At 41.2% G+C, this 14,415-nt stretch overlaps 1 protein-coding gene across 4 annotated transcripts in view; it reads left to right on the top strand.

The window, feature by feature from the left end:
* The window catches only part of LGI1 (leucine rich glioma inactivated 1), a 33,345-nt gene that overhangs the window by 14,515 nt on the left and 4,415 nt on the right, over window positions 1-14,415 (top strand). For 3 of the 4 annotated variants that reach the window (XM_065894251.1, XM_065894252.1, XM_065894255.1), the window contains 3 exons: window positions 4,016-4,087; window positions 4,192-4,263; window positions 12,231-12,302. In XM_065894251.1, coding sequence (XP_065750323.1) covers window positions 4,016-4,087; window positions 4,192-4,263; window positions 12,231-12,302 — 216 coding nt within the window. The remainder of the gene's footprint in view (window positions 1-4,015; window positions 4,088-4,191; window positions 4,264-12,230; window positions 12,303-14,415) is intronic. The other variant, XM_065894253.1, reaches the window with a different exon arrangement.

Here is a 14,415-nt window from a genome sequence, read left to right as displayed (position 1 = left end):
TTATGGAGACGGGACAATCCACAGCACCTCTGTGTACCAGAGCAACTATTCCAGCCACACTTGCCGCAAGGAGCACAGCCCCCCTCGGTCACCACAGGTAAAGGAAGGCTATTGTGGCTGACAAGAAAGTTTACCATATGCAGCCCTGGTTGTGTGTAAGAGACACCTGGGGAGCTTCTAAATCTCTCATGCCCAGGCCACACCCCAGGTATAGAATTTAACCAGAATCCCTGAGGGCGAGAACCCGGTGTCAGTATTCTTAAAGCTCCCCAGGTGATTCCAAGTGCAACTAAGATTGAGAAGCACAGGTGTAGGATCTAACACAGATCTGGGCATCTCCCTGCTCCAGCCTTCACACACACTGCCCTTTGTGAGGTCTCCTCTGCATTCCACTCTCTTCTGAGTGTGCCTTGCACAGTCTGCCTGCCATGGCATGAGTTAGCATGCCATGCCTAACTCAACCCTAAGTCCTCTTTTCTCCTTCAGCTCCTCTGCTGGCTGGTTCCATCTGTTTGTGATTCCAAATCCCCAAGAAGGGGTTCATCTTTAGCCCCACTCACCTTTTTGAACCAGACTAGCTGGGCCATGGGATGCTGACTGACCTCAGGACCAGCTACTCTGGATGAAGAACGGAGTCCTTCTTGGTCTCATAACTTCTGAAAGGGGACAGAGGTCATGAGGTATAAAACCTGGCCACCCTGGTCTGCCCCAGATCTGTTTTGTGTGAAGATGGGGTGGGGTGACAGAGTTTCCCTTAACAGGGACTTTGGGATTCTTTAACACCTCTGGCTCAATAACAAATCATGATACTGAAATCAAACATTTACAAAGGAACCCATACAAATTAAAGATTGGCATTTTACCCCCTTTATAGCACAGGACCTTTTTAAGTTTTTTTAAGTATATATAGGATAATAAAATGGATAGCCTGCTCAACTATTTTTAGAATGTATGTATAAATTTACAAATCTTTGTCCATGGAATCCTTGTCCAAAGAAAATTACAATTGAATTTAGAATCTAGATATTAGAATATCTAGATATTAGAATCTAGATATTAGAATTTAGATACTCATTATTATCTTAGCCAGAGGGATTTGTTCTAGCTTTTATAAGAAAACTTTTTATTGAAATATAATTTACGTAAAGAAAAGTGTGCATATCCTAAGCGTACATCTTGATAGTTTAAATTAAGACTTAATTTATTTTAGAGCAGTTTTAGGTTCACAGCAAAATTGAAGAGAAGGCACAGAGATTTCCCACAGACCCACTACCGTGACACGTGCATAGCCTCCCCCATCACCAGCCTCCTCCACCAAGGTGGTATGTTTGTTACAACTGATGAACTTACTTGATCGCCCAGAGTCCATAGTCTACATTAGGGTTCAGTCTTGGTGCTGTACATCCTATGGCAAATGTACAGTGACATGTATCCATCATTATGGTAGCATACAGAGTATTTGCACTGCCCTAAAAATCCTCTATGCTCTGCCTATTCATCACTCCCACCCCTGCCATGATTTTTTATAAAGTTAACACCCTTATAACCAGCACCCAGGTCAAGAAACCAAACATTATCATTACCCTAAAGACTCCCTTTGTGCCCCCTTCCTGTTACCACTCACCTTCGAGGGTAAACCCTATCTTGACTTCTGCCAGCATAGATTAGTTTTGCTGGGTTTTGTTCTTTATATAAGTGCAATCATGTGGGAATTACTTTATTGCATTCTGGCTTCTTTCCCTGGACTTAGGTTTGTGAGACTCACCCATATTCTTGCGTGTTGTTGTAGTTTTAGCCAGAGGTTTTGATCCTTACGAGCTAGTTCAGCAAACACAATTCAGCCAGGAAATATGCTCAGGGCTGAGGACACAAAAGTCAACAAAGATAAGCCCCTGCTGTAAGGAACATTCAATCTAGTAATGATCAGAATTTAATGTAAAGTAAATCCCTCTTTATTTAACAAATGTTTATTCAGTGTCCACTATGGGACAGGCACTATTACAGGTGCTAGGGATAAGCAATGAACAAGCAGATAAAAATTCTAGTGGAAACCCTGTTTTAGTTCCCTGACATGTGCGGGCTAATTCTGCCCACTAATATCTATATCCTACCCTGTTATGCATATGATTCAACATAAGAAGAACTAGTGTTAGAAGCCATTTCTTCCAGTGACTTGGAGTGTGATTTTGAAGTCACTGGTCCAACCACGGGACAGTTTGCAAACCAGTGAGCATGGGAGGTATTTCTCTGTATCTATTTCTGCCTTATTTCACTCTCTCCATCCTTGATGCTGCTTATACAGAATGAAATGAAAATCTGGAACCCAAGGAAGACTTTGGATGGTAGCTTACCTTGGAGTAAGGCTGCGTAATCCTCTTGTTTCCCAGAACCATGAAGTAAGAAGAGACAATTGCCAAAGTTGCGACTGAAATCATGAAACTTTGAATTTGTTTGAATAACTATGGGCATCTAATACGTATGACTATTCGATAGTGTTGACTCTTCAGGGTCTAGTGAATCACTTGAGTATAAAGCTACATATGATGTTGGAAGGAGGAGGGATAGAAGAGAATCCAACATCATTCCAGGAATGATAGCTTAGGAAGAAATGCAAGAGATCATCTGGTTTTGTTTGTGTTTTCCCCCATTTTTACAGAAATTTTCAAGCATATGTAAAAGTAGGGATAATAGTAAAATTCACTCCCATGGACCCAGCCTCCAATTTCAGAAATTACCACCTCATGCTCAGTTCATCTCTAACCCACTGCTACCCTCTCCTCTCAATATTCTGAAGGAATCCCAGATGTCAAATAAGTTATTCACAACTGTTTAGAAAGTGACATCTCCTAGTTTTAATCCCCTTAGTTAACAGGCTCAGAGAGGGTAAGTCACTAAGTTGGTTAGTGGCAGTTATTTTTAACCCCTACACCTCAAAAATAAAAGTCAAAAAGTTTACTAACAGAGAATATTGGACTTTACATAGTACAATTAAACAGTATGTATGAGACATGAGTTGTCAAACTATGTCAAACTTCTGGTCTGTCCCATGACCACGGTCACATTTTAGACTCTAAGTACAAGTGAAATATGAGGTTCTCCCATATGAAAACCTTAACATGTAGACTAAATGTCACTTGAACTCATTATAAATTTGTCATCAGTACATGAAAAATTTATTTTCAGTTTTTATCAACACTTTATCTAATGAATTCCATAAATTAATACTCATTCTAAAAAAATAACTTTGTATTATTTGACCTATAATCACCTCTGTTAAGCCTCCCATTCAGAAAAAAAAAATTCTTCGGGAAATTCAACAGGATGTGGGGACGGCTGGTTGATGTTCCTTTTCATCAGTTATTTTGAAACCAAATCCCTGTGGATTTTGAAATTGCAAATAAATTTGTCCAAGTAAAAGTATTCCTTTTCAACTATGTAGTAATAAAATGGGTCTGAGACTCTTCCTAAGCCTCATGGTTTCCCATCTTCAGCCTGTTCTATTTTCAAAGTAGGAGGTTAGTTGATTTTTATTAAGCCAGTGTCAGTGGCTTATCTACTATGAGATATCACAGCATAACTGGACACGGAGCTAGTTTTCTAGGTTTCCCAGGCTTGAAACCATGACACCATTATTTGGCCTGGTCAGAATGTTCCAGAAGTTTCTAGAACAAGAGGGAGAGCTTCTGCTAGTGTCTTTGCATGGAAACCTGCAACATGTTGATTTGGCTGTCGACTGCCATACTTGCCCTATTGTATCTCAAAATGTTACCCAGGGCATGTGACATCCATCCCTGTGAGGAGTGGGGCACAAGGCACCCCTCAATGAGCATTTGATGAGATAATTGACGGTTAAAAAAAAAAGCTGCAAAAATTACCTGAATAAGTAACACTGTAGAAGGCAGACATCCAGACATTTTTCCATGCACAACTCCCACTCGTTTCTCTGAGAGATAAAAGCAGCAAAGATTGACAATCTGTCAGTTTAACCGTTTCATTGTGAACTTTTTCTGGGCAGGTTATTCACATCGAACTCATTTGATGTGATCAGTGATGATGCTTTTATTGGTCTCCCACATCTAGAGTATTTGTAAGTAAAATAATCTTTTTTTTTTTTTTTTAACATAATGATTCAGTACAAGGGCTCTGAGGTTCCTACAGCTGTCTGACCCAAAATATTATAACCTATTGCAGATTCATAGAAAACAACAACATCAAGTCCATTTCAAGACATACTTTCCGGGGACTAAAGTCTTTAATTCACCTGTAAGTATGAATGTTGCTATTACTTTTTAAACTTGCCAGTGGGCAATGCAACTTGATAACCTGTGGTTAAAGCACCCACTTTGTGGGTATCCATGAAAATTTAAGAAAGCCAAATGATTTCCCTACATGCACATTTGCTTTCTCTCCCTGACATCAGCCAGTGTGTGTCCAGGAAACCAGTTACTATTAATACTAGCCCAAACCAGCAATAATTAGGAAAACAATCTACTGCAGGGAAATTGTGTGACTGAAATAACGTTTGTAATTATCTACATCATTACTCACTTCATGAATTGACTATATAGCTTAATTTGATATTCTGTGTTCCTCTTTCTGTACAATCCCTGACTTCATATACATTTAAACATATACTGGAACCACAGGCCATGTCTACACAGCACCTGAACAACTTTTTTATAAGAGAAATATTTATTCAATGGATGATTAGAGCTACATCAGCTGTTCTTAACGGGACAATTTTACCTCCCAGGGAACATTCACCAATATCTAGAGACATGTTTGATTGTCACAACTAGAGGATGCAACTGGGATTTAGTGGGTAGAGGGCAGCAATGCTGCTAAACATCCTGCAATGCACAGGACAGCCTCACAACAAAGAATTATCCAGCCTAAAAGGGCACAGTCCTGAGGCTGGGAAATCCTGAGTAACAGGAACCAAATAACTCTTTCCCCTTACCCTCCCCCACCCCCTACACACACACACACACACACACACACACACACTCACAGACAGATGTACTTTTAAGGAAACTAGAAGGGCATGGGAAGAAATGGCACTAACATTTGTTAAGTGCCTACTACTGTGTTGGCCAGTGCGCTTTACGTGAATTTTCGTTTAATCCTCTCAACGATCCTGCCAGAGTCACACAACCCCCATTCTAGAAATGAGGAAACAGAAGCCTGGAGGGGATATGTGACAAGTGAACTGAGTAGTTATGGAATTATGATAACATCAACTCAATAGCTGAACTGCTATGGCTACTCATCCATTCAGGGACTGTTTCTCAAGTGCCTAATATGTGTCTCTTTAGTGTTAGATAAAGATGCAAGTCATCTAAGCATCATAGTCATTCTGTCGATTTTTTTTGCGGTACGCGGGCCTCTCACTGTTGTGGCCTCTCCCGTTGCGGAGCACAGGCTCCGGACGTGCAGGCTCAGCGGCCATGGCTCACGGGCCCAGCCGCTCCGCGGCACGTGGGATCCTCCCAGACCGGGGCACGAACCCATGTCCCCTGCATCGGCAGGCGGACTCTCAACCACTGCGCCACCAGGGAAGCCCCATTCTGTCGATTTTAACCTGTTGCCTCACAGTACCTCATTTCCAGCTCTGTTCTAGACCGTGGGAGGTAGCAGGTAACAAGGCAGATAAAAATGCCTGCCCTTTGAACCTTTATTCTAGGGTGTCTACGTGGTCATCATGCTGCCTCTACTAGTCCCTGTCTCTGCTGCTGTTTGGATTTGTAGCAACAGGGAACTGATGGCCAGATGTATTTTACGAAATCACTGCACCTTTCAAGGCTTCTGTATATAGTCATTATAAAATGATGAGGAAAATACTGTTTATAAAATAAACAGTTTGCAACACTGCTTTTCACATCAGTGTTACAATGTGCTGCAAACCTGGCTGTGTATGGTACGAATGCTATGCCATTTGATTACGGAGCCAAACACCACCAAGCCTAATCTTTCAGACAAAAATAAATAAAAGAAACGAAGAAATGGAAAGATAAATGGAAGTTCATGACTTCAACTTGAAATCTACTTGATTCACATAAATCCATTCAACATGGCCTGTGTCTAATGGCTCAGCATCACGAGGGGCTGAAGGAAGGATGTAAGACCCTGGTGTTCTCTCTGGGAACCTGGACATAGCCTTGCCGTGCCCCTTAGTTCAATCGAGTATATCTTCTCTCCAGCCTAAAGTCCTACCTCACCTGGAGGGAAGAATGGAAAGAAGGGAGGGAGCGAGGCAGAAAGAGAGAGAAAGGAATGAATGGGGGAAAGAGGGGAGGGGTGAGGAAGGGAGGAAAGTGGGGAAGAAAAAAATTTATACAACATCCTAGTGAAGAACATTTATTTTGTTTGACTAGAGCCTATTATGCCCATCAAATAAAATGGAAATATAAATTTGGGTCATTATGAGGCCCCTTCTTTAGAGGTATGAAGAGTATAAGAAGAAGGCACTGGTACAGCATGTGCTTAATACCTAGAAATTTTCAAGCTTAAGGGAACACAAAAGGCAGCCTTCAAAGAGAGAGGCGTGAATCTTAAGAGTCAGACAATGAAAGGGAAGTCCCACCTGTCTGACCGGTGCTGGAGGTAGGAAGGAGGTTTTAGGAGGGAACAGGTTAAAGTCGATTGAATATGACCCTTAGATCTCTTGCATCTTTATCAAACACTTAGATTGATTCGTGTGGTATTGCCAATATGAGACTCTTTTGGATCTGCAAAAATGGCATTGCCATATGGTTCCTCCTAAATAGTCTCTAGGATGTGCCACACAAAAATGAATAAAATCCAGCTCCAACCTGGAAGAGCTCAGTCTAGCAAGAGGAATTAGATGAACATATATCTTCTCACTGAGTGCCTTGTCCCCAGGTCATGATCTCCTTTCTAATTATGCTGTTCCTCCAGGTGTAGTTCTCTGCTTCTTCCTTCTTTCCTTTTTTCTTTTCTCCTTTCCTTTTTTCCTTTCAAGAAGAGATGGGTAGGGAAGATTTGAAGCCCAAATGTCCCTCTGACGGCTCAGCACATCAAGTTCATTTTCCATTATTTATCACTTATAAATAAATCTGACATTTGTTTGAGCCATTAATTTTCTTTTTAAGATTTTAGAGGTGTTAGGTTTCAAAGTGCACTTTCCTCCACCTCAGACCAATTCGTCTCAATTAAAGGCAAACATTCAAGTAGCAAAGAATTATCACCTCACCCTCTAACCTACAGAAAGAGTTTACAAATCTTTTTCATATTCTTGACCTCATTACACTCTCTTGATGACCTTATGAAAGATACAAGGCAGGCACTATCCCCATTGGCGAATGAGAACACGGAGGTACACCCTGAGTTTAAGCTGCTCCCCAGTTAGTAGCGGTAAAAGTTAGAAGTTTCCCGAAGTCTTTAATGAGACATCTAGTGCCCTCTCCACCATGTCAATTATAACAGGACCGGGGAATTCCCTGGTGGCCCCGTAGTTAGGACTCCGGACCCTCACTGCTGAGGGCCTGGGTTCAATCCCTGGTTGGGGAACTAAGACCCCGCAAGCCATGCAGTGGCCAAAAAAGAAAGGAAAAAGGGAAAAAAAATTATAGCAGGATCAGAAAGCTTTATGGAGCTGGCTGGATCCTTCCACAGGATATCATTTGAGGAGCAAATATGGCTGGGGAAGGAAGAGAAGATCCTGAAGAGAGGAGCCCTACCCTCGCTGTAGTCTCCAAATGCAAATAGTTGGGGTTAGACATACACTTTTAGATCCAACTGGTTCCCACCCTGGCCTAACACTAAAGCTTCTCCAAGGGACTTGCCTGAGCATTGATATAAATTCAGTTCATTCCTAAAGAAGCAATGAACTTATCTCACCTTCTTATACATCTAACTCAGTAGACTTACCTTCTAAAAAGACATTAATAGCCAACTTAAAACTTACTCTATAGACTCCTCTCCCCCTCAAACCAACCCCCCCTCAAAAAAAAAGAGAATTCCTTATATTTAAGTCCTTACAAATCCTGGGACCCTCTCTTGATTATTCTGAATGACTGTAATATTATACATGATTAACTTAAGTGTTTGAATAGCTTATATATTTCAGAAAGGTTTGAATTTTCCTGATGACCATGTATTACTTCTGAAATCAGGGAAAAAATGAATTAAAAAATCATTTATGACCAATGATCACAAAATCTCTAAACATTTTGTACTGGTTTCTGTTAACACCCATGAAGTTTTCGTAAAGGTTCCCTTGGGCGTCACATGAGTGTCCTCGTGGCTAAGGCCCAGTGGAGGCAAGATTCTTTGCATGCATGTATAAAGACATTTGGGGAAAATCTCATCCATGCCTACCTGCTGGGGAGCACCTACTGGCTGCTCACCACTGCGGAGGTGCAAAAGATATATACAGCAGTCTCCAAGCTCAGGGTGCCTGTGTGTCTCCAGTTAGTCAGGCAGGATGTCCTCATTTCGGCCTTTACAATGACATGCATGTAAATATACTGGCTGAGGGGGATCTCTGCCACCAGACTGCCTGGGTTCAAAGCACGGCTTTACCCCTTAATAGCTGTGGGACATCAGGCAGGTCACTAAGCTTCATGGTGCCTCCAATTTCTTATGTGTAATATGGAAGTGATAATAATCATCTGTAAAAATGGGGGTGGGGATAATAAAATACTTAGGAGTACCTAGATCCTAAGGTTGTCGTGAGATTAGGTCAGTTAATCTATGCAAAGTGCCTAGAACAGAGTGTGCTATGCAGTAAACACCATCACGTGGGAATAAACTAAACCTCACTGCCTAACTTCCGCTGGTCCTGGATCAGGACTCCGAATGCTGTAGTGTATTTATCCCCTTTAAACATTTTGTATGAAATTAAAATAACTGCACTTGAAGTACCGCAAATTCAGTGAGACACCAACTCAAGCTGAGAATCTGCACCGCAGGGAGCCTGGGAGCACCCCAGATGGCCGTGGGCGATGCTTTCTTAGCAGCAGACCCCAGTGGCACTGAAACAAACGTGCTGTCTGAGCCAGTCTGGTCTGCCTTAGAGAGAAGACTTTCCAGTAGGTTCCATACTCCATAATTAGAGGTTTTCTCAGGTAAACCATGAAAACACCAAAGTGGAGGGAATGGTCGTCAATTCCATTGGGTAGGAAAGCCTGCCTGCCACTGAGAATGCTTGACCCTTCTCAGCTAGTCTCAAGGCAGCTAGGTGCTCAATTCAGCCGTTTCCCTGGTGTTTTAAAGAATGTTTCTTAGGTAGACTCTGAGTCAGGACCTAGAGAATGGAGCTTAGTGGCAGGCACACTTTGAAGAGCCCTCCTAGGGAATTCCCTGGTGGTCCAGTGGTTAGGACTCGGCGCTTTCACTGCTGGGGCCTGGGTTCGAATCCTAGTCGGGGAACTAGAATCCTCACGGCTCAGCCAAATTAAAAAAAGAAAGAAAGAAAAGTCGTCCTATTGTTTAGGGCTTATTACCACAGTGAGGGCTCAGAGGAGGGAGGGTACTTTGTGAGCATCGTGGAGGTGGGGCAACGGTAATTCACAGGGCTTTGCAATTTCTCCCTAACTCGGTGTCTTGGTACAAGGGCCTAAGAGAAGCATTCTCTGCTCTTTTCTTTGTCTGGATGGATGTCCTTCTTCTTATCAACTCCAGCCTGCCCCATTCATTCATTCATGTAAAAGTAGCTGTTGAGGACTTATATTATGCCAGGCACTGGGGATACAGTGGTGAGAAAAACATCCTTCCAGTACTCACTACAAAGTCATCCTAGAAAAAAATTAACATTGATGCATGTTTTCTCAAACCTCGCATTGGCCTGTTTTCGCTCTCTCCCAATCAGTTCTACCCCTCATCAGTTACCCAGATACAGTGCATTCCTACCCCATAGTAAAACCTAAGGTGGTGATGCTCATTGAGTTTTTTTTTTTTAATTTTGGAATTCCTTTTTTTTTTAATCTTTTTTTTTTTAATAACCAAAAAACCAAAAAAAAACAAACAGAAAACCCCGCAGTTCACCCATTTCTCCCATCCCCTCAACCCCACCTCTGGCAACCACCAATTTGTTCTCTGTATCTATGAAGTTCACTGACTCTTAACACCTTGGGTATGTGAGGCTTAGAGCTCTGTTCTTTGGGCAGGAAGCGGGAACTCTCAGATTCACCTGCTGTTTAAAAGAACTGCCCAGGGCAGCAATAAAAACATGGTGCCTCTTCCTGTGTAACCCTAGTGGCTGCAGTAATTCAGGACTTGACTCTCATCATTTCACTCCCACTGTCCTATGACCCAGCCTCCTCCAAGCTCATGCCCTGCAGCCAGTTGCACTTCGTGCTGGTTTCCGGGGGAGGGACGTCCACTTACAAGTTAGCATGAGGACTTCAGGACACATTGTGCCAGCAACTATATTGAGACACATAACTTGAGAGAGATTCTAGACTGGTCCAAGACCCAAGAAATCTCTTCATTTAACCACCATTCAGTAAAAAGAACTATGGAGCTGTTCTCTGGAATAATCTTCTTTAGCAGCGTTTTATTAATTCTGCATAGGCGGACAGTCACAGCAGTTCATTTGTATGGTCAGTTTTCTAAATGTTTCTTGGGCAAAGACCACACAAAAGCCTTTCTCCTTCCTGTCCCCCACCCCCACTCCTCCCAGCTGCCCTTTATTGAGAGTAGTCCAACTACCATCCTGAGTTACCGCATTTACTTTTTCTAACACTCTTATGATATGAGGTATTATTACCTCCACTTAAAAAATGAAAAAGCTGAGTCGCAGAGAAGGTAGCTAACCAAAGTCACACAGCCTGTAAATAGTGGAGCCGGGATTCAAACCAAGCTCAGAAAGAATGACTCCAAAGATGTGCTCTTTGTCACAAAATGGACCATCACTGAGACTGGAAACTTCTGATTCAGTTCCCTTTCTTCTGTGTCGAGGTTCATTGAAAAAAAGCTTTCTAATCTAGTGGTAATTTCTAAAACTCAGAAAAACAACATATATGACTTAAAAATAGATTTTAAAAGTTCTGAATGCTTGCACTTGAGAAATCTTGTATTAATTAAAGGAGGTGGAAAACATAGAAGACTTTTGAGAGTGTTTTAAATGGAATGTGAGAGAATTTTCAAGGGCTTTGGAGGCTGACAGCATAGACTCTTTTGTTTTAGTTTTGTTTTTTTTGTTTTTTTTTGCGGTACGCGGGCCTCTCACTGTTGTGGCCTCTCCCGTTGCGGAGCACAGGCTCCGGACGCACAGGCTCAGCGGCCATGGCTCACGGGCCCAGCCGCTCCGCTGCATGTGGCATCTTCCTGGACCGGGGCACGAACCCGTGTCCCCTGCAGTGGCAGGCGGACTCTCAACCACTGCGCCACCAGGGAGGCCCTTAGTTTTAGTTTTTAATTTTTATTGTGAAAATTAAAACTACTCCTAAGAAGAGTATATAATAGGTACATGTATAATGCTGGTTAAAAATAGAAAATTACCAGTACCTAGTACCCTTCCCTGTCATACAGTATCTGCTCCTTGTTATGTGCACATTTCTGCAGTATGGACACATGTCCCTTTCCTTGATACTATCAGGACTGTTTCTTACTTATTACCCTTGATTAGCATCAGAATCATTTTAGTGGTAAGTGAAAGAACAAATAGAAAGAGAAGGAGAAAACAATTCCTGTGATAATAGGGCAAGAATTGGAAGAAGGGAAAAGGAGATGATTAAAGAGGATGAATGGATGGATGGATGGATGGATGGATGAATGGATGGATGGATGGATGGGTGAATAGATGGATATTTATAAGGAAGCTATTTTCTAAGGAGGAATGAATGAATGGAGCTAAAGGGGGAAAAATGTAGAAAAAGGAGGAAACAAAAAGAATGTGCTGGAAGGGGGATAGATCAGACAGGCCTCCAAATTTGAGAGCTGTTGGAACTAAGAGTTGGAGGTTGAGCTGCTCTCTATAGCAAGTGGGGTGGTGGGGGGAGGGAGGAGAAGGGCAGCCTGAGTGAGAGGAGAGAGAGCACATGGAGACCATGGACATAGGGAGGCATCCCTTAGATGGAATGCCTGAGTGTGTGATGCTCATACTCAGTGCTAAGTAGAAAGACCAATGCCCAGGCATCATTCTGTTACTCGTATTTTGGAGGGTTTGCTTGTTTGTTTGTTTAATACCATAATACATAAGGGGTCATAAAATGCATTTATTTCATTTATGACTACAGTTTACATCATTCTTTTTTTTTTTCCAGGAGCCTTGCAAACAACAACCTCCAGACTCTCCCAAAAGACATTTTCAAAGGCCTGGATTCTTTAACAAATGTGTAAGAGGACCTAAGAAATCACTGATTAATTAATTAATTTGCAGTCGTTAACAAAGAAGCCTGGTGTGGATTATTAAATTTTTTAATTGGCTTTAAATTAAATGAGAATTTTTAAATTTTAATTTTAAATTGGCTTAAAATTTGAATTTAGTTGGACTAATGTTTGAGTCTCCTATGGTATTTACCACTATATTCTGAAAATATAGTCCCAAGTTTGCCTTTGACAAAGTGTGTGCCTGTATGGCAGGGACTGATGACAAGGGACTTGGAGGGGGTAGGAAGAGGAGGGCTAGATAGAGGTTTCAAGATGCCTTTTTTTTCTCATGAGGTCCAGGAAATGGGGCTACAAAGGAAAAACATAAAGAAGTCTGGGAAACTGACAGAATAAAGATGAAAGTTTTATACCCATGGGTTGGTCTGTCAAGAGAGAAATGGAGCAGGAAGTGGGAGAAGGGAGGAAAGTTTGCCTTTTCTCTCATTAGACTGAACAACAGCTCTAGGCTTAATCCCCAGGAATTTGGCTTAAGCCCCAGGAAGGGAATGAACTTAATTATTTTTGACCCTTTTTCAAACAAAAGAGCTTTCAAACTTTGACTTTTAAGCCTCAGAGTGAAAGATCTTTGTAAGGAATTTGTGTATTTTGTAGTAAGCAAAGCAAGTAATATATGCCTAACCCTTTTAAAAGCAATTTAGCTTCAATAAGTGCCTTCCAGAACATTGGAAAGGTATTTAAATGTCACAAGGTAGAAAACAGGAACAAACAAAAGATGTATGAAAACAAAGGAGTTCTTATTTTTCAGGTACTTTGCTACAGAATATATATTCAAAACAACTTTTCTCCAATAACAAAAATTTGAGTCAAGAATTTTCTCCTAAACCTAGGATTTAACTTCAAATCAGTAAGCTATGAAAAACTTCCTTTGTTCCTTGTAGTATTCCCCCCACCCCTCCTCCACGCCTATTACCCCAATTCCTGAAAGATGGTTTATTTCCAAGAGAGTGTCAGAATCAGGACACTTCCAAATAGTCTTGGACAGACCACAGTTACCGCTCTGGTTTACAATACCCCAGAAAAGTTGACACTCATTATTCTGGGTCAGAGTATTCTTGAGATATGAGGTGAGTCCAGAGAATGTCTTGGAAGTTAGATGATTCTCCATAGCAGACTTGGGGATACAGCGGATTTGGGGACCCTCTGGCCCAACCTTGTGTCAGCCTATACCCCACACTAGCAAAAGAAAAAACACTTGAAATTGGCTCAGTCTCTCCAAGGAATCCCATAATGGGTTTGGCCTCTTGGGCCTACCTTGATATGCCCAAACCAAGAATCATCTAAGAAGTGCAAGGATCCATGCCGACTTGCCTTTTAGTAGATTTCTTCGTTTCTTGAATTACCCCCAAAACACATTTTTAAATGCTTCAACGTTTAAAAAGTACTCATATGCTGTGTGAAAAGTAGGTGGTACCTATCTTAGGAATTTTGTGTGACCAAGAATGGTTTTAGGAAAGAGATAGAGTTTTTGAACAGAAGCAATGCAAATAAACAGAGAACTTGGTGAGCTGGGATCATATGTGGAAATTTAAACTATCTATGCTGTACAGTTTATTATGGACATGAGCTATTATTGTATGTCTGCACTAACTCGGGTGTGTCGAAGTCATTTCCTATTAAAATTGAATTTGTAGACCATGGAATAGGATCAGGGTTAATTATGCCTGTGAGGAAGAAGAAAAGCAAATAGCTTACTCGATGTAATTAAATATGGTACAACAATCACTACATCTTTCTTTTAGACCTGTGCTGCCCAATATGGTAGCCACACATGTGATCACCAAACACTTGAAATGTGTTCCTAGTGTAAATGAGGAACTGAATTTTAAATTTTACATAATTTTAAAAAATTAAATACAAAACTAAATTTAAATTTAAAAACTGATTCTCTGTTCAATCATTGGAAGAGTTTTAAGTATGTTTGGAACAACTTGGGTGTATAAATCTGTTTTTTTCAACTGTAAATTTTGTTAACTCTAAATACAAATCATGAATTTCTGCTGAAATTTTATTTTCCAAATTGAGATATACTGTAAGTATAAAATACACATCAGACTTCAA

The sequence above is a fragment of the Phocoena phocoena genome, chromosome 16 (genome assembly GCF_963924675.1).
Source record: "Phocoena phocoena chromosome 16, mPhoPho1.1, whole genome shotgun sequence".
Lineage (NCBI taxonomy): Eukaryota > Metazoa > Chordata > Mammalia > Artiodactyla > Phocoenidae > Phocoena > Phocoena phocoena.
The sequence above is the reverse complement of the archived record's forward strand: the minus strand, read 5'-3'. Positions and strand labels throughout refer to the sequence as shown.